This window comes from Agelaius tricolor, unplaced genomic scaffold (genome assembly GCF_023055355.1).
Source record: "Agelaius tricolor isolate 1412-34295 unplaced genomic scaffold, bAgeTri1.0.p SCAF_1, whole genome shotgun sequence".
Lineage (NCBI taxonomy): Eukaryota > Metazoa > Chordata > Aves > Passeriformes > Icteridae > Agelaius > Agelaius tricolor.
This window is the reverse complement of record NW_027269261.1, coordinates 39,968,801-39,988,198: the sequence shown is the minus strand read 5'-3', so window position 1 is coordinate 39,988,198 and position 19,398 is coordinate 39,968,801. Positions and strand designations below refer to the sequence as shown.

The 19,398-nt window shown below is 39.3% G+C and overlaps 1 protein-coding gene across 4 annotated transcripts in view; it reads left to right on the top strand.

Moving 5' to 3' along the window:
• The window catches only part of RPS6KA2 (ribosomal protein S6 kinase A2), a 282,442-nt gene that overhangs the window by 14,920 nt on the left and 248,124 nt on the right, over positions 1-19,398 (top strand). For 2 of the 4 annotated variants that reach the window (XM_071430778.1, XM_071430787.1), the window contains exon 1: positions 18,292-18,763. The exons of the other annotated variants lie outside the window; for them this stretch is intronic. In XM_071430778.1, the coding sequence (XP_071286879.1) occupies positions 18,695-18,763 (69 nt within the window). In that variant the 5' untranslated portion in view covers positions 18,292-18,694. Of the gene's footprint in view, positions 1-18,291; positions 18,764-19,398 lie in introns of those variants that run through there. 4 annotated transcript variants of the gene reach the window in all.

Sequence of the window (19,398 nt, the reverse complement as noted above, 5' to 3'; positions counted from 1 at the left end):
AATCTCACTGCAGGTATTAATGTGTTTCTGTGGGTGACAGCCTTGTTGAGTCAAAGGGAGATTAATGTAGCTCAGAAATCTAAGTAGTATTTGTCAGCTTGCAGTCTGTAGTTTTGAATGGTATTTGTCAGTTTGCAGTGTGTAATTTGTTTACTTCTGTAGACAGACAAGATAAGTGATCAAATCCTATAAACATCTGATTCTGGTATCCAACAAATATTTAAGCAGTAAAGCACAATACTAAATAAATATGACTTGATATCCAGGCTTGATGCATATCTTGTACAACATTGTTGTGGGGGTAAAGGTGAAAGAAAAGGTATAAGAAGGTGACAGCCTTTCCCTGAGTACTTACTGGTTTGAATTGGGCTTAGGTTTGCATGAAGAGTTTTGGTATTTGATAGCTCAGTGTTGGTAGCTATGGCAAGGAGTTCAACATTGTTCAGATGAATAGTATGGGAATGGTTGTGCAACCTCTGCCACAAATATCTCTCTTCTGAGCTATGTATTTAACACCAGTGCACTTTAACTAGGGGAGAGCAGTAACTGCATCTGGCAGGTTGTTTCTTAATGGTCTCAACTTGACCAAGGATCAAATCCAAGCATGCCTGTGAAAAACCTAATCTACTGCTGTAATGGGGACCTCTGATCTTCTTGTACCTCTGTTCTGCAGAATGTATGCCCTCATCTGTACAGCTTTGTGCTGGCTGAATTGATAACAGTGAGATCCTGACTGTGTGAAGATTGTCTGTGTCCCTTTGTCTAACATGGTAAGCTAGTCATCCTGCAGGTCAGGAGATTGAGGATGGAGAGGAATACACTAATAGAACTGTGGGTGTGTGTGAATTTAATTATAAACTGCTCTACATATTTCATACTGTAAGAGTGCAAAGGACAATGATTGTGTTTTACTTGTATTTTCCTGCAGCCAACTAGTCGTGTGGTATGTTTTTGTTTCATGTGCTACTGCTCTGCTTTTATTTTTAAGGGCATGATGGAGGTTGATTTGCAGCACATCTAATGGATGTTCTGCAGATCCTTCTAAACTAAATGTCTGCTGTATGTTTTTCTGTGGTTTTTTGGGACCTCAGAGCTGTCTGTGCTCTTATTTACTTCAGCTCATTGCTGTCAGCAGTGGGAGTGGGCAACCTGTGGACAATAGGATCACACATATATGTGCATAATGGTTTTTATTTCAGCATCAGGACTGTTTTGTGCAAGTTTGATCTCTTTTACTAGTAGTCTATCTCAGTAAGGGAGCTCAAGATACTGCAGTGTATAATATGTCAAGTAACAGCATGGTATCCACTGAGCACATGCAGTGATGTGCACAGTGATGACACAAAAGTTGTGCTAATGACACCACTGCCTCTCTGTCCATCCTTTGTTGGAAGAGAAGGCATCTTTCTCTGCAGAAGACACGGAAGGGGGGAGCAGTAGATGGGTGTTGCAATGTCAGTGGCAGCAAGGGAGGCTGAGCAGAGGGCTTGGTGTCAGTGCCTCAGCAGGGACTGGTGGGTGCAGCCTCAGGGCTTTGAGCCATGGCTGCTCTCTTCTGCCTCCCCCTTGCTTCCTATCCATGCCATGCTGGCCTATGAGGTGAGGAGTATCCTCCTGGATCCCTGCTTCAGCGAGCCATTGCTCAGCTCCAGAAGAAAGCAGTTAAGTTCTTGTGTTGCCTTGAGTTTGCTCCTGTGATCTGGCTTCCATGATTCATACTCCTGCTTGCCAACTGGAGTTAGCGTAAGGCTTAATTAAATGTGTAAAACATTTTGAACTTAGTGAGTCATTTTCCTGAAATATGCTGCATGGAGTTGGCAGACTTGCCCACCTTTTTAGTTCTCAGAGCCAGCTTTGAATAAAGAATTGACTTTGAGCAGGTGAGGTATTTGGTGTGCATGCTGTCAGCTTTGAAGCATCTGTGTAAAAAGAATATTTAATAATTTAAAAATGCTCAAGATGAACAGATGTATACTTAGTGTGCAAATGAAGAATATGGGTTTTTTGTTTGCTTTGTGTTATAAAACTTGAAAACTCGAGAGGTTTTGATGTCTGGATAAGGCTTATACAATCTTATTGATGAAGAAGCTAGGCTGAATCCAGTTTTGTCCCTGGAGCCCTCCAGGTTTCTGGATTTGAAACAGGAATTGAAAAACTCATCTTCCTTCTAGATAGGTAAGCAGGAGTTCTCATGCACATTAGAAGATCAGCCAGGAGTCTCTGACATTGTTATACCTGGATCCTCATTTTGATTTTTTTAACTCTTTGGTTTTGCAGTAAGCTCATTTGTAAATGTAGCTTTGTGAATATTTTCGGATGTAACTGGCAAGGACTAAAGCACTTTCTGGAATGTTTGAATTGTGAGAAAAGAGATTTTAAGTTCAGCTTCTGCATGGAATAACTGTTTATCTCTTTACATGATGAGTCACTGTTGTGACTGATTAGATCAGTACAAAATTATCCTTCTTTAGTCTTTTTATTAGTTTTTGCCTGTAGTGGTGTTTGCAGGGGTCCCAGGATGAGGGAAGACATGAGAATCTTGACTCCATATTTCAGAAGGCTGATTTATTATTTTATGATGCATATTATATTAAAAGAAAATAATATCTTTAAACTATCATAAAAAGAATAGAAGAAAGGATTTCATCAGGAGGCTGGCAAGGAAAGAAAAGAATGGAATGATAATAAAATCTTGTGACTGACCAGAGTCGAGACAGCTGGGCTGTGATTGGCCATTAATTAAGAACAACCACATGAGACCAATCAAAGATGCACCTGTTGCATTCCACAGCAGCAGATAATTATTGTTCACATTTCGTTTCTGAAGCCTCTCAGCTTCTCAGGAGAAAAAGATCCTAAGGAAAGGATTTTTCATAAAATATGTCTGTGACATATGCCCAGTTCTACTTTTTTTTTTTTTTAACTATTCTCCTAAGTTGGTCTATCAGCTTTGGGGGAAAATTTGACCAGGCTTCTTTGAAAAGCCTGTAATATGCATTTAGTTCTAAATCTTATAGACTGGAACACACTGGGGGGACCTGAGTTTTTCATATTTAACTCTCCTAATAGTATAGATGCTAATTAACAGTACACTGGGCTCTGATTGCAGGTAGAGAGTGGTTTGGTATGGCAACTCATTGCTTCTCTTGCCCATGAAATGCTTTATCTTCAAACCAGAGCTCACTTTCTGCAATATGTAGAGCTATGGGAAGTTCTTGCTGCAGGTTTGAAGTGATGACTTCATCAGTTTGCCAGGTTTGGTGCTGTGACTGTGGTGGTTCTGGGAAGGTGCTGTGAGGGCATTGGCACAGCATATTCTAAACTGACTCTTAACTCCCACCCACTGTGCCTGGAGTTGGAGGTCTCCTGGCTATTGCAGAATGAGTTGAAGCAGGCTTAAATGTTGCTTTTATGCTATTTTGCGTGGGGTTTATGATTGTGTGGGTTTTTTTAAATTTTTTTGGGGGGGGTTTGTGTGGTTTTGGGTTTTTTTTGTGGGGGGACAGGTTTGATGTTTTGTGGTTTTTTTAAGTAATCTGTATCTGGTACCTGTTCTCTAAATATTACTACCAATCTTTGCCTTCAAGGTATTACAACTCTTTCATTGTATTTCTAAGTATCTTGGTGGCTTTTAAAAGCACATTGCAAGCATAGTTACAGGCAGCAAATGGCCAAAACAACTGCTGCCATCTGGTTGGTGGCTTAAACAACTGTGACTCTCAGAGACTGCTTTGTGAGCCTTCTTTTCCTCTGGCTTTTCTTATGACTCAGTTATAAATGTTGGGTACAGGTGCTTCTGGAAGCTGCTTCTTTGCTGTAGATATTAAAGGAGAAAGCTTATCAATCTACAGGGCCTCCTCTTAAATTTGATAACTTGTGCCAGGCATAGTATTCCTTACACTTGCTGGAAGTCTTGGACTTCATTTTGGCTGCTAGAAGGCCAGCTATAAACTTACTTACAAGTCACTGACCAGCAAGAAAAGCATGTGTGCAGACCAAATGCTTCCAATGTACTTGTGAGGCTGATTTTAGCAGAGAATTTTCCCTTGAAAAGACACAGATTCTCAGCTGTACAGCTTGACTGATGTGAGGCCCTGGGAGATAACTGGATCATTAAAATACTGTTTTGCCTAGCTCCTTCCTTCTGCCTGTTTTTAATTCTTTAACTAATATGGATGGGCCTTGCATGAAGCATTGGAAGAGCTGCTTTTTATGAGATGAAGCAGCTCTGGGTTCCTGGCTGACAGCTGGGGGAAGCATTTAATGGCACAGTAAGTGCTGTATGAGGCAGATGCTGACAGCATGAGAAGCAGAATAAGTCTCTAGCTGCCTGGAAATAATGGCTTGTGCAATTCTGAACAGGAAATCTAACTTGGATTAGGGTGTTTCTTTCATAATAATAAAAAACTCTGGAGGATGGGGGAGCACCTGCAAATCCTCTTCAACAAAGAATATAAGTGTTGGATGCCTTCCCTGTGGTATCTGCAGGGTGATTGCAGTCTGAATCTCTATCTGCAGCTGACAGGAAAATTGGATTTTTTATCACAGGAGATGGAGAAACCCTTTGAGATTTTTTTTTTTTTTTTTTTTTTTTTTTTTTTTTTTTTTTTTTTTTTTTTTTGCCAGAGTATCTGGAGATGTATTGGAAAAATTGGGGGAGCTCTTCCTGCACTGTTTCTTTTAGCTGTTATTTCTTTGGGAGTTATACTTAGGCATCATGCTATGTCCAGATATACTGTTGATCACTTGAATTTAGGGTCACTAACTTGCATTGTTAAAATTCTTTCACCTTTCTGCAAAAATAAAGGAAATTTAATAATATGTAGTAGAACTGATATTTTTTTTTTCTTTTAGGCTTTCCACAGATGAACAAGATAAATGGTTTCAGAAAATACAGTGATAACTGGAGTTTTACTTGATTTTGTGACTCTTTATTTTAAAGATAAGAAATACTGTAAGATTAGCTTATTAGGGTTGGGAATGCATAGTGTTTTTTCACAAGTCTCCTTGCTTATGTTGTCATCAACACCAAACTCCCCTTTAGCCCTGTATCTGGCATAGAATTTGTTTCTGGGCCTGAATAGCAGATTTTTCTGATGAAACTCATGTCTGAAGACTGTGTGCTGCAGCTTTTTAAGGGAGAGATAGTTGTCCTCTCTATGAGGAAAGGAGACTTGCCTTAGGGCCCAAAGTGTGACATGGAAACTTCAAGAATAGGTTTTTTTTCCCCCTCCTGCTATTGTCTGTATTAATTAGGAACAAGTCAAGAGTTTGGCAAGCTGTTTATGGGCAGTCAGGCGACTGCTGATCTGAGCACCTGAATCCATCTGCACATTGTGGATGGCAAGTTATTGTGATCCAATGATCTATTCAAGACTGAAATGAGTAATGTAATAGTTTATTCTTTCTGAAACATCTTTTGCTTCATATATAGCAGTATAAATACTAGACTAAATCTGAGAAATAGAAGGAAAAGATCTTGCTGTGTGACTTTTCCAATTCTTACTGCAAAGCCAATGTGTGAGACCAGAACCAACTTTCCTCATGGCTTTGAAGACATGGAATGAGCATAACTCCTACCCCTTGTGAGTGTCTTGAGGAGGCTGACTGCCCTTTGCTGCTTCAGTCTCTATGAATTAGCAGAAATAGCTGGTGATTGAAGATGGCACCAGCTCTATACAAGGGATTAAATAACTTTCATCATGTGTTGCTGTGGCACAACATGAAATTTCAGAGGCCTACCAGTACTTAGTGTTCTGACAGGTAGATGTGAATTTTGTTTAAGGAAAGCAGAGATCTGAGGTTTCTGAGTCTTGCCCTGATGACGTGAATTCAGACATACTCAGGTCAATAACCTTTTTAGTTAGGTCTTGTGGTACTTGGAAACGTTCATAGGCAAAAGGGCCAAATGAAGCCAAGTGTCTGCTGGGCACCTCTGTCTGATATAGGATGGGTTGCCTCTCCTATCCTGTGTCTATATTAGTCACAAACATCTTAAGTAACTGGGTTGTGGGTTTGGGTTTGGTTTTTTTAACTTTTTTTTTGCGGAGGTGGGGTAGAAATGACTCAGGCACATTGTGTGCGCTTTGTCTTTTATCTGAATACATCGTATTCTTGTAAAAGTGCACACGGAAATAAATTCAGATAACATGATGTGCATTTCCTACCAGCTGCTGCTCTGCAGCTGGTTGTGATATTTCTGCAGCTGTGGGACAGAAAAGTTCAGTCTCAGGAGTAGATGGGTGATGACAGCATGAGCTTTAGCTAATGAGTGTGTACTCTGTGTGGAGACCCTAACCCATACTACTTAGCATGTATTGCAACGTTTTCTTGAACTAGCTAGATCAGCTAGAAGCTGGCGAATGAACTGCAATCCCATCTCCTAAGTGGGGTGGGGACATGACAAGACCATCCCAGCTTCACAAGAACACATGTTAAAAACAAAGCATGTCGTTTGTTAATGTTTGTCCATGAGAACAGAAAGCTGTTTTTATTCTTGTTCTCTGACCACTATGCAAGCCTGGCCCTTAGTAATCTCGAAGGAAAATGCAGTGCTTTGCGAATACCTGTTCCCGGTATCCCTACATGCCTGCACTCGGCCATGCTGGGGCAGGACTGACACCTAGTGTGGGCTGGGTAGAACTGAACATTCAAGTCATGAAGCCTACTGCGAAGCTCAATGAAATTTACTGTGAGCTTTGGATGTCACAAAGCTTTTGATATGTAAGTTTTCAGTTTGGACATCTGACAGCTCATCTTTCCAGCTGCTAGAAGAGATGCTGCTGTAGTGGGGAACCATGGCAGCTGGAAGGTGTGGTCCCTTTTTTTTACCTGACTGCCTAATTTTAGGCCATCAGACACATTTCTGCATTATGTAAGACAGTAATTCACTGTATTTTCTACAGGTGGAACTGCCTTAGTCATGTTACAGTCATACTTTAAGAATTGAAAATTGTGCTTATACCGCTGGCATTAATGCAATACTGTGCCTTTTAATAAGTGGTAACTCTGGAGTGTCTTACCCTCTTGAAGAAAAGAGAATAGGTCTTGGAAGGTTGAAACAAATCCAAAAAGCAGGGTGAAACTTAACCAGTTATGTATTTCTAGTATTGAACTTAAGCTACTCCAAAGCTTCCAGATAATTTTTTTCATATCTATGTTTTGAACTGCTGTGATGTGTCTTGTATCTCTACACCATAATAAATTGGATGCAGTGTAACTCTGTTGCAGATGATAATGCTGAGTTTTGTCATGGAAAACAACTATCATAGGTGTAATTATTTACTTTTTTGTAGCAAGACTTTAATTCTCTGGGTAGATGCACCCCAGCCAAGTATTCAAAGAAACAGATAATCCTTACTCCAGATCCTGCCTCTGAAACATGCCCTAGCTTATAATTATCTCATTTCTGCCACAGAGTCTGAGTCACATCTGACTTTGGACTGACTTCTTTGAGCTTCTAGTTCATCCATTTTGCCTTGTTAGTGCTTGCTTCCAACCCAAATTATTTTATCAATGAGAATTTTAGCCTGTTTCCCTCCTGCTCTTGCTTCAAACAGTGAGGAAGGAGTTCTGTTTCTTAAATCATACCCTGCTGTTTCAATGGAAGGCTCAAGGGGGGTGCTGGTTGTTTATTAACCAAATAAGAAAGCACACTTTCAACTCCAGTGTTTGGAACACCATGACAGCAGTGTTGCCATCCACAGTAACTGGTGCAGCACAGGGATCTGACAGGGAGGCTGCACTGGGCAGCCTGAGTACAGCTGTAGTTTACCTTTGACAGGGTGGGCATGCAGTTTGGGGTGCTGTGACTGGCTGACATATGTTAGTCCCTGTGTCATAGACCTCAGTTCAGGTCAATGGAAAGCTGACCTGAAAGCAGAAATTTTGATATTTGTGGAATATGCATTCATTTTAAGTCTTTAAATTTTTTAGTCTTGGCAATTACATCTTTTAGTTCTGCTTTTGAGATCTATAGCACCTTATTTTAAGGAGCAGCAGCAGTGCCACAAAGGGTAGCTTTTTATGAGATTTGGAGCATGTTTCTTTCCATGAGATGGGTGCCTTGGGAAGAAATGCACTAGGAAGGAGGGACTGACCACCTCATCTTGTGCTTGGCTACCTCTGCCAAAAAGCCACTTCTAATGCCACTATGGTGCAGCAAGATCCTTGTTTTGCAATGCAAGCCATAACCTGTAACCAGCCCAAGGGAATTATTTCAGGGTAATGAGGAAGCTTGTGCAGCTTGCAGTAACTTCATCCAACAGCAGAGGTCTGCCTTGTTCGGGAAAAGGGTTTTCATCCGTTAAGAAGGAATCATTGTATGAGAATTTGGGTAGCTTTTCAGTCATTTTTAGGGTGGAGTTTTCTTTTTGTTTCTTTGAATACTAATTTAAAGTTATTTTAATGAGAAGAACTGACCCAAAAGGGCAGTGTGCACTTAAGTGAATCGCATGTGCAGTAGCTGGGGAACTCTGGCGATCACGGAGCTGGTGTGAGAAAAGCTGTAACTGGAATCTGAAGCCTGTGCCCCCTCCCCAGACCCAGCACTGACAGCAGAGATGCAAACTGCTGGCAGATTTTTGGGACTGTGGGAAGTCATATTTTAGGGGTTGGGAAGTGAGCTTGTCCTTCTCTTGTAATTTTCAAGTCAGAATTTAATTCCTTTCTAGAAAGAATATTTGCTTTAGCCAAACCTCAGATATTTGGCTTCCGGTAGGCACAAGTGGATGAAAGTTCATGGCTAATGTTAGACAGGAATTGTTAGAGCAGATGAGTGTAGGTTTTTTTTCTTTGTTATAATTAGCTCATAAAACTACAAAGCTTCTACCAGAATTTGACTTTCAACACGAATCACCTCCAAGTATTCTCCAAATCCAATTATCTGTTACATCTGTGAATGGAGGGATTCTGTACAGTCTAGAAATGGTTTCACAAGATTCTAAAAGCATAGGTCTCTAGTGTGGGTTTTCTGTTACTTAAACCATCTCTAGTTCATCATTATCTATTAAGGCATGCAATGTTTTCTTCAGCTATTTGCTTGCACTGTTCTGGAATGATATTTTCCTTTAGGTTGTGGTGCTGTTTTCATGGAGTTATTGGAAGCTTATGTTTGATTTTGCTAAAGCTGAATGACTTCAGCCCAAACACATAATTTGCCATTTATGAGTCAGAACTATGATAATTTCTGTGAATCATCCTGTAAAGCATTCTCCAGCTTGGCTAACTACACACCCTACAGATGGTCCTCTTTTTCCCTCTGTCCAAACTTAATGCAAGTTTGCTGTTAATCAATATAAATTTCAAAATCCTGTCTCCATATTCCTTTGTAATTTTGTAGATAAGAATTTAAGAGGCAACTGAACTGCTCTCTTGCATTACAGACCAAATGTAAAGTTGTAATGGTAGTTCTTTGGGTACTTGTTCATATAGAAATTTTGAAAGGTAAACACAGTGTAAAATTCTGCATAAACTCAGTAACAAAATACATCAAATTTAGTGGAAAGTTTATTCAGTTAAATACAGTCCTGCATTTGCTGATTGTTAACTAAATAGATCTTGCAGTTGCTGAAATCAAGCTGCAGCTTTGGTTGCTCTTTTCTGTTTTGTTTTATTTTTTTTTTTTTTTTGGTTAACTGAATGTTGTAAATACAACTTTAGCAATAATGCTGTACTGACAGTTTTGCTGCCTTATTGCTTTTAAAATTCTGGATTCTCTGCATCACCTGAAAGATAAAACTCCTGTGAGAAGCTTTATGTTTTCCAAGCATTAATCCCCTAGGATGTTGTTTTGACTGGACTTTTAGTAGAGTTTGTTTTACAATAGGTTATGATCAGCTGCAGAAATTACTGGAATTATGACAAAGAGTGTTATTGTGCTACCATACATGAAATAAGATAATAAAATCAGTGAGAAGATGAATTTTCTTAAATCCATGAGCAAAGAACTTTTACGTTGTCATTGTGATATTATATTCTACATTCAAGTTTTTGGTACATCCACATAATGTCTTAATAGAAGAATAATAGCATCTTTAATCAGATGAAAAAGCTCTGAAGGTGAAGAGAAAATGGCTTTTATTTTATTTTTTTTTTTAAGTCAGTAGTGTAGCTATTTCTAGAAATCTCTTTGAAAATGCTAGCAGTATGCAGGGATGGCATTGTTGTGCCAAGTACTGTGCCACTGTGGGAGATGCAGAACACAGGCTTTGGAGCATCAATTGTCCTTCTGTTTGTGAAGCACTGGAAGGGGTACTGTAGGCAGGAGGAGGTGAATAGGCAGTACCAGCAGAGCTGTGCCACTGTGCTGATTTTTCTCAGTTGGAACCCTCTTTTCAGTTCCAGTCATTTCACCTTTGAAAAAGTATAGAGAAACATGGTTGAGACCAAAAAGTTGGTGGAAAATTATTAGAGTAGTGGAGAGAAATGTATATGGGGAGATGGGAAGAATATGAAATCACTTTTAAATAAATGTGAAACAGATAGGAGATGGTTCTTTTGGTTCGTGTGTTTTTGCTTTTGTGTGGGGAAGAGAAGATCAATTAATGTAAGAAATTACAACTTTTTTCTTCCTTATATGTATGTCTAAAGTGTGCAAGAATCACAAATGAAATTAAAATGCTGATAGATTCAATTGAATACTAATAAACAAAGATAATAGGATTAAGTTTGTATTTTATCCTAAAGAAAATGTGACCTATTTCCAGTTATGAGCTTTTCTGCTTTTCTCCAAGGTCTTTGGCCTAAGTAATGTGTTATTTCTATTTTTATATTCTTTATAGCTATGAACAAGGCATAAGAGTCACCAATACAATAAATATTTTTGCAACTTTGAAAGTGTCTGAGTTTATAGAGTATCTAAAAGCAGAATCTTTAAAATGTCAAAAAAAACCTGTCCAAGAGACACACTTGTTAGTTAGAGCCCTCTAATCATAGGCTGAGATCTTAGCCTGAATCTGAGGCAGTCACTTTGGGCAATAGGCTTTCCTGGTTCACCATGCTAAGGAATTGCCCTCAATGTGAGTTATCTTTACAGTGATTATTGTAATAAGAACAATTTATGGTATGAAAGCTTTTCCATTTTCACATCAACTTAACTATATAGGTGATTCACTTGAATTTACTCTGCCTATTGGAAAGGTCAGGTGAAGATATGAATCTGTTTTCAAAATAACTTACTAACATGCCATATTTCTAGTATATATCTAAATTTCAGATCTACCATAAGGATATGAAAAACCAATAGAAACCCTAGGCAATTTTAGGTTGCAGCCATAGATGAATCATCAGTTACTCCTCCTGCAGCCATCTTGCCTTTTTTTTTCTTTTTGTCTAGTGACTTCGTGTTTATGAAGACATTTTGAGTGCTTCCTTTTTTTTTTTTTCCTCCTGCTTTGCTTTGCTTGTCCCCTGGGATGCTGTAAAATGTATGCCTAAAACTTGAATCTGGAAGTAGAACATGTCTACTTCCCAAAAAGCACTGTCTCTCCCTAGAATCCTGGATCCATGTACACGTGTCTGCATGTAAGAGGTCAGAACCATCATACTGGTGGGAAGGTAGTGATTTGACCTGGTACTTCATGAGTTTCTTTTTGCCCACGTACTTCTGACTTAAGTTCTCACTTGGAGTTTTGGAAAGATTGTATTCTTATTAAAATTAAGTAAATAAAAATGTGCTGAATCCTATACTTAAGCGAAAGAAGTGAAAATGTCCAAAGTCCCACTTATTTTGCAAATGAGGTTCTCTTTTTCCAGGCAATCCTAGCAGTGGGCTGCCACAATGAAAGCAGTGGCTCAAAAGTAAAGTATACGGTGCTGAAGGTGCAACTCCAAAAAATTCAGTCCTTGCTCACAAACATTAGAGCAATTTTCTCTCTGTGATCAGAGCTTGAGCATAGAGTGTTATGTCTCCTTTGACATACTACCTGTTGGCATATTATCCTGTTCATCATGATGGCAGTGGTTCCTCTTTGTCTGCTGAAAGTGCCAGATTTAACTTTTTTGTTGCTGGAAAGTTAGCCCTGTATGCGAGATGATGATGGAAATGAAATTCCAGTTTGGGGAGCCCTGATAGTTAAGTGTCATATGTAGACAGAAACAGTACTTTAAATTGCTCTAGGTTGCTGAATTATAGTCTCCATTGTTTGTCAAAGAAACCTCTACCTAGAGAGCAATTATATCATACTGAATAGTGATCTTAAACTTAAAAAGAGAGACAAAGGACAAAGCTAGGAGTCAAAATAAACCCCCAACCACTTCCCACCAAACCTACCAAAAACCTGCTTGTCAAGAGACCATTGTGTCCTTTGCATGTTCCCAGTGCTCAGAGCTGTTCTGCTAACCTAGGGTGTGGTACTTATCTGGTGGATATGGTGCATCACAGGCTTGATAAGACTGATTGCAGAACCAGCAGGTGTGGGATACTTCAGAGCTGGGTCATCAGGAGAGCAGAGCTCATCAAGGATACATCTGAGCTTTAAATCTGGCAGAGCTCAGCCATCTGCATGCAGCCTCCTCTAGAATGTGCAGCTGTTCATTTTGCTGTCTATGTGGCAACTGGACCTTTGCTAGGGACTCCTCATTGTGGGTGAGGAGTGAAACTCCTCTAAAATGTCAGCTGCTTCCTTGATGTTCTTCCTATATTGAGAAGATGTAACTTGTTTCTGTTTGGAGGGAATTCTTTAAATGTCAGGGTCCCAAGTGCAAGTATTTGCAAGGTTTGTACTTCTCAAAAATTAAATTGCTTTGAAAGCTTGATAGGCATGTAACCTTGTCCATGAGTGACTTCTCTGAGGGTCCTTCTCTGAAATGTTGTCCCATGATTCACACTGGACCCTTACAAAGGAGCCCTGGTTTCAATTTCAACCTGAAAATTTAGGGTGCTGTCAAGACTGAGCTCTCACAGCATGGCTGTTGGTGTTGGGCTGCCTAAATCATGCTAGAGCTTCATGACCTGTGATCTGATCTCACATCTCCTTGACTCAGGCATATTTGAAAGTGTAAACCTTCATTTAGAGGAACAAGTCTCTGACTCTCTGACAATTCTGTTGAAGGGCTCTCTAATGAGAACAGCATTTATTAGGTGACCTGGATTAGATTTCCAAATGTAAGTAATTTCAACTCTATACAGTGTTACAAACCTCACCTCATCAATGGAGGTGTTTTATCATTATGGAACATTTAGTGGCATTTATGAAATGAGAGCAAATTACTGCATTAGAATATACTGAAAATACAGTCAGAATTCGTAATTTCCCTTCTTTGTTTCCACTGATCAACATGTAGAAACTGAAGGGTAAAATGTGACTGGGAATCACCTTACAGTCACCTTTGAACATGTGTGGCTTTTGGTAATCAAGTAAACTGCATGTAGAGAAGCATGGTGTCAAGGACTTATTTGTGCCTACAGCCTTTTGTTGTCCTGTTGCACTGTTCATCACTCCCATCCCTTTCTTCTGCCTCCAGCAAGGAGTGTTTCTAGTAGTGGATAGGGTAAGTTATAGGGAGACTCTGAGCAGAGCTGCATGTGTATGGACATGGGTATTTTTCTCTGCCAAGTTCCTTAACCCTGTCACCTACCTTCTCACCAATGCAGAGGTGCCCCCCTCTCTTCTTCCAAACTTGAGCTTAGGCCTCGGCTATGGTGGAAATAAGGGAGGGTTATCTCATGTTTTAACTAATGTGAGTTCTTTGTAACCAGGTGCACAGTGTAGAGTCCGAAATAATTTGAACTTGGTTCAAAGCAGATAAAAATCTCAGCAGGGTCATGAATTGTAATGCCTCTTTTGAGGATAATCTGATTTTTGTCTGATGAGGAGGGGAAAAAAAAAAGAGTATGGATTATTGTGAATTTGTGTTACGTATTCCCCCCTCCCAAAAAAAAAATCTTGACTCTTGGAAATATTTGCAAAAGACAAAGTTAAACTTTAATAGTTGCTGTGTACTGATGTTGCTTAAAAAGGCTTCTGAATAGAAATCAATTTGAAGGTGGCTTTATTTGTAATAAAGATTCAGAGAAAATGCATGGAGCTGTTTTACCCTTATAAAGGCATAATAATAGAAAATCTTGATTGGACCTTGATCACAGTATCCAAATTCCCAGTAGAACTTGAAATGAATCCCTTAAAAACCTTGGCCATAAATCTCCTTAAGCTTTGTGCTACAGTAAGTTTCAGGAAATAAAATACACCTCTCTTTTCTTAAACATTGTCCTCCTTTCCCATTTAGTTACTCCTACATCTAGATCCTTCCCAGCTGTGATGTAGTCATGTATCTTCTTTCTGTTTTTAATTGCAGAGAACTGTTGTTTGGTTGTTTCTGGTACAAAGGTGATGGAGTCATTATTTCATTGAGAGCATCTCAAAGGGTAATTGAAGGATTCTTAGGGCAGCTAGGAGACAAAGCAGGTCCTGTGGAGAAACTAATTCCTTGCTTTTATTGCAGTAGTCCTTGGTATCAGTCCCCCAGGAAACTGCCTTGGTGTTGGGTGTTGGGGAAGGTGTGAGAGGAGAGGGGTTTATGTGAGAGTTGTTTTAAAGGCTTGAGCAGGAATCTGCCAGGCAGTGATGTTTGCTAATTGGAACAAGAGGGGAAAATCAGGCACTCTTGCTGCTACCTGAAGTGGGCGCTTCCAAGCCTAAATTGCTGTGGATTTTGGCAGCAGTTATTTTCAAAAGGGAGTGGAGTTCTGTTGTCCAAGGTCAGTGCTTTTGACTGTCACTCAGTGCTACCCAGACCACAGGCTTTAGGCTCTGTGGTCTGCTCCCCTGTTTATCCCTCTGAGTGGCTCTTGAGGAGATGGGGTGTGTCAGGACCAAAGAGAAGATTGTACGATTGTACCTTTAGGCTTTTGACGAGTGGGAGGGGAAAGAAAATAGTTTTTCTGTAATCCAAACTTCCTGACCAAATATGCTTAGTTATTTTTAAGCAATTTTGGGGGGGAAAAGTGTTAAAACACTTGGAATTTCTCTTGAGCTAAGTTACCAATGAGCTGTAAGAGAGTTGGATCAGTCATTTGCTGTGCAGCCTCAGGAAGCTTAAACAAATTTGCATTAGCTAGTTGTCTGGAGAAATCCTTTCTGCATCAAAAAGGGAAAAAAAAAATCACTTCTCTATGTAATGACTTGAAATAATTGATGGGGAAAAGCTGACAAAAATTGCAGTATTGATTTTTGAGTATGCAGAAACTAACTAGTATTAAACAATTCTCCTGGTGTTTTGAAAGTCTGAATTTGTAAATCAAAACAGGAGGTAAAATGAAAATTGACAGGACTAACATTTGGCTAGAATTGTTGATAAAATCACTTATTTTTTTTTTCAAATTGTGCTTCTTATTCTTTTTTATCCATGTGAGTTAAAGCAGTGAGGTATTTTATCTTTTCAGATTTGAGTTACTAAGGAAAGGTAACTTCAGTGGGTGTAGAAAAGAGTATTTAATACCACCTACATTTGTATGGAACTCTTTAATATTGGCTCCAATCAAGAGTAACACTGTATTGAAAGAAAAATCTGACCTATATTGTTCTTTAATAGAAAATACTGTATATTTGCTCTCTATGAAGAACTAAATGTAGCCAGAGGATTCCTTCAGTCTTGCACAATTTGCTTATGGGTAGCTTCCCTTGGGATGCTAATGGCATATTTCTAATATCAATGAGAATTGGTGTTAGATGGGAGCAGACATGCTAAGAACTGTGTAGTTCATAAACAAAAAGAAATAAACAGCAACAACAATTTGAAAAATGGCATTCCTTTTCTTGGTTAGGTCAGAAAGATAAGGTAAGTGTTCATCAATTAATGAAGAATATTTCATTTAAATTGCCCAGCAAAGCCTGTATAACATGTAACAGCACACTGACTTGAAAAGGGCAGGTAGCTGTGTCTGGAAGGAAAGGTGTTTGTGCACATGGAGTTTGGAGGACTTGTTTGCATGTGAAATGTTGCTTTTAGCTGAGAAGATTGTGAATAAGCAGGGACTGTATGTGTTACATCTGTTCACTGTCAGATTTAACAAAAAGCAATTATCTACCATAGTAACCGTGACAGAATTCAGAATCTATTCTGACATCCAGACGTAGCATTATTTTTAGGTATTTATCTAAAGGTGTGTCTTCAGTCCTCAGTGTTTTTCTTAATTTTAAAGAAATGCTAAACAACAAAAACAACAAAACCACAGCAATTCATAACTACAGCTGAATTCATAACTACTACTACCTTTGACCTTTGCTGTAACACAGCTTTTTTCCAAAATCTGGTTATGTATTAGAAGGCATGGAAGTGTCTTTGTGGTATTTTCAGCTTAAATCTAAATGTTTAGCTTGAGCTCAACTTTAAAGAACTAGATGAATATAGAGTCTGGGATGATTATGTATTATCTCAAAGGAAGGAAGTCTTGAATTCAAGATCTCTTCAAAGTATCTTTATTTGCTCTTATATAGGAAAACCTTGCAACTTTAGTGCATGTAAATTAAGAAATGAAAATGCAGCCAAATAATTACATGGGAAAAATTAAATTCTAAGTAAATGCTGTTAGGCTCTGGGGAATCTCCTAGACAGAAGTTAAAATCCTGAGAAATTATGGAGGCCCTGGTGATCTGGAGTAAGAGTTGTTAAAGTAATATGCTTCTTGGTAATGCATACCCCAAAACCACAGGGTTTTTAAACCTTCAAGGCTTCAAGTTTCAAAATGAAACTTCCCCATTTGCAGGAGAAACTGTTGAGAAAGATGCTATAGCTATGTATTATATTAGATATACTATAATATTCCTGCTACGTGCATCCAGGTGGATTTTATGGTGTGTTCACCATCCCTTTTTTAGTGGTATCTCGGATTCTTTTCCACCTTACTCAGTATCCAGAGAGAATTTCCTAAGAAATGTTTTTTATAACCTTTATTAAAATTGAACCCAAAGGTTTAAAACATATAACACACCAAATAATTACCTCTTGTCTTGCTTCTTGTGTTCCCCAGTTGTCAGTTTTGGAACAATTTCTTGAAATTGGACTTGGAACTATCTTCTCCATGTTGTTTTGATAGATATCCTCATGGTGCAGGATGCTTCTCAGAAAACTAGTCTGGAATTCTGCATCAGTTTGAATGCCTGATGGTCAGAATAAATACTAGGTCTACTGCTTATCTTCAGCTGTTGGTTAATCACAGTAATTTCTCCTGGGTCTCTGTCTTTCCCCTGACTGATATTTTGACATATGTTGCACTTGTGTTTTGTGGCATCTTCAGTGTGCTGCCTCTCCAGCTGGACTTGGGGTGCATAGTGGCACTGGTTCTCAGAGTTTGGTTCTGCATTTTACTGCAGTTGTTATTTACCTGTCACATTTGGCCTTGCCATAAACACAAACTTCTGGAGATAAGTGTGTGCTGAGCTCTCTTAAACCTCCTTTTTCCTTGGCTTGCCTCAGACCTTGCCACTTGCTGGAGGTTAAGCACGTGTGCCTTTGTAGGAGTGGGAATCTGCAGTGACATTTGGTAGGGCTTGTGGTACTGAAGCTCCTGAAGAATGGGCAGCAAGAGGGCCAAAGAACAAACATAGTCCTTGTGGTAAGAAAATTATGCAAATAGCAGAAAAATTATACAGGTAGAGATGGGCTGTTAGAGATTTTGCAGCTTGTGTGAAGTAATATTTATAGTATAAAAACAGGAGATGGAAATTTGAGTGCAACTGGTAATGTTTGGACGAAATTCCTCTCATAGTACGTTTCTGTGTATTCTTACACAGATTGACTCTTCAAACACTAATCAGGGAGTAGCTTGATCATGGAATGATTTTTTAAAACTGATTAAACTAGCTGCTTTAGCATGTGCTTAATTCTTAAACATGGGGATTATCCCATTGGCATAAATGGGAGTGAACACAGTGCTTGAGATCAGATCACCCTACAGCACTTGCTGTTCTAGGACAGCAGTAGCCCAGGAGTTATGCAGCATTGCTAGTGTGCTGCTGAGCCCTGTCCTTCCAAATCTGAAGTTTAGTTGCAAATTCACAAAGGGAAGGCAGCAATGGCCATGATTGCTGGTTCCTAAGGTATTGAACCAAACTCAGTATTGGTGTGCTCTATAAATACCTCCATGTGTATCTGTACATAACATCTTTGTGTGAAGTCTCTCTGTGTAGAGTTTTTTCTAAAAACTATTCAGAGGAAATAAGTCTTCCAATGATTTGAAGAGAACACAAATGACAGGCTCTTTCCTGTGCTTGGCTGAATCACATACAGTGTGCTTAATTAACAGGTGCACAGTGACAAGCTGCACTCAGCAGGCAGTGCTGGGCTGTGTTCAGAGTCCTGGACACGGAGTTTCTTCTGTAGCATGGGATTTGAAAGGATCAGTGGGATACTGAGCATCTCTGTGTGTCTTTGATCTTGCAAATTCTTGCCCCTGTATAAGCACCTTCTTTAACTTTGCAGTGCCTTTTTTTAGGGGGCCATGCAGACCTCATACCTGTTCTTTTCCTCCTTGTGCTGTCAACACAGCTGAAGTATTCAGCTGGAGCTGGAGTGTCTGTATTAGAGATTGCTTCAAAAATGAGATCCAGCCTAGCTCTTGCCTTTTAATCTGTTGTGGGGCTGGGCTGGTGTTTGGTGACGCATTGGGCTAAGCTGACTGCAGCGAGTTAACAGAGAAGGCAAAAGGTGTCAAGCCCCTGCAGAATGGCTCAAGGACTTGCACTGCCTGACCTGTATGCTGGATGGTGAAAAAAAGATGATAAAGCTGCCTCACAGGAAATTGCAGAAATTTTTCCTTAAAAAGGTAAAGTGCATATTTTTTGTTTGCTTGCTTGCTTTAGTTCGGTTGATGACCAAGTTTGAAAATTGCATTGTTTTTGTGCTGTCAGATTGTGATTTCTTTGTACTCAGATGCCTCAAGCTCTTCTCTCAATGTAATGTTATTCTTGGCTTGTGGTCTGGGACACAATTAATATCCATCAAAAGCAGACTTTCAGCAGCATGCTGCAGGGGTGAGTTTGGTTACAGATACCGTTTACAGGTTCTGTCACCCTGTTGTATTATGCTGCCTTTCAGCAGTGCTCCTTGACTCAGTGGCACTGTATATTCTGAATCTGCCAAGCAATTTAGTGCTAAGTTTTTGCAGTGCAGAAGACAGAATGCTGCTCATTGACTGGTTTACATTTAAAAAAAAATTGGTATTACAAGATATACATAGATGTTAAGTGTAGGTTGTATATTTCCACTCTTTTCTAATATATTCACAGAACTCATTAGAGATATGGATAAAGCTAACGGAATACTGTATACTTTCAGGTAGAACTCTATTTAAAACTGAGTTTAAACTTGGTTTAAAACTATCCCTAGATCATATGTCTCTGTAAAGCACTATACCTAGCTAGGTATTGAATGCTGTGGTAATTAGCTGTCTGAAATACC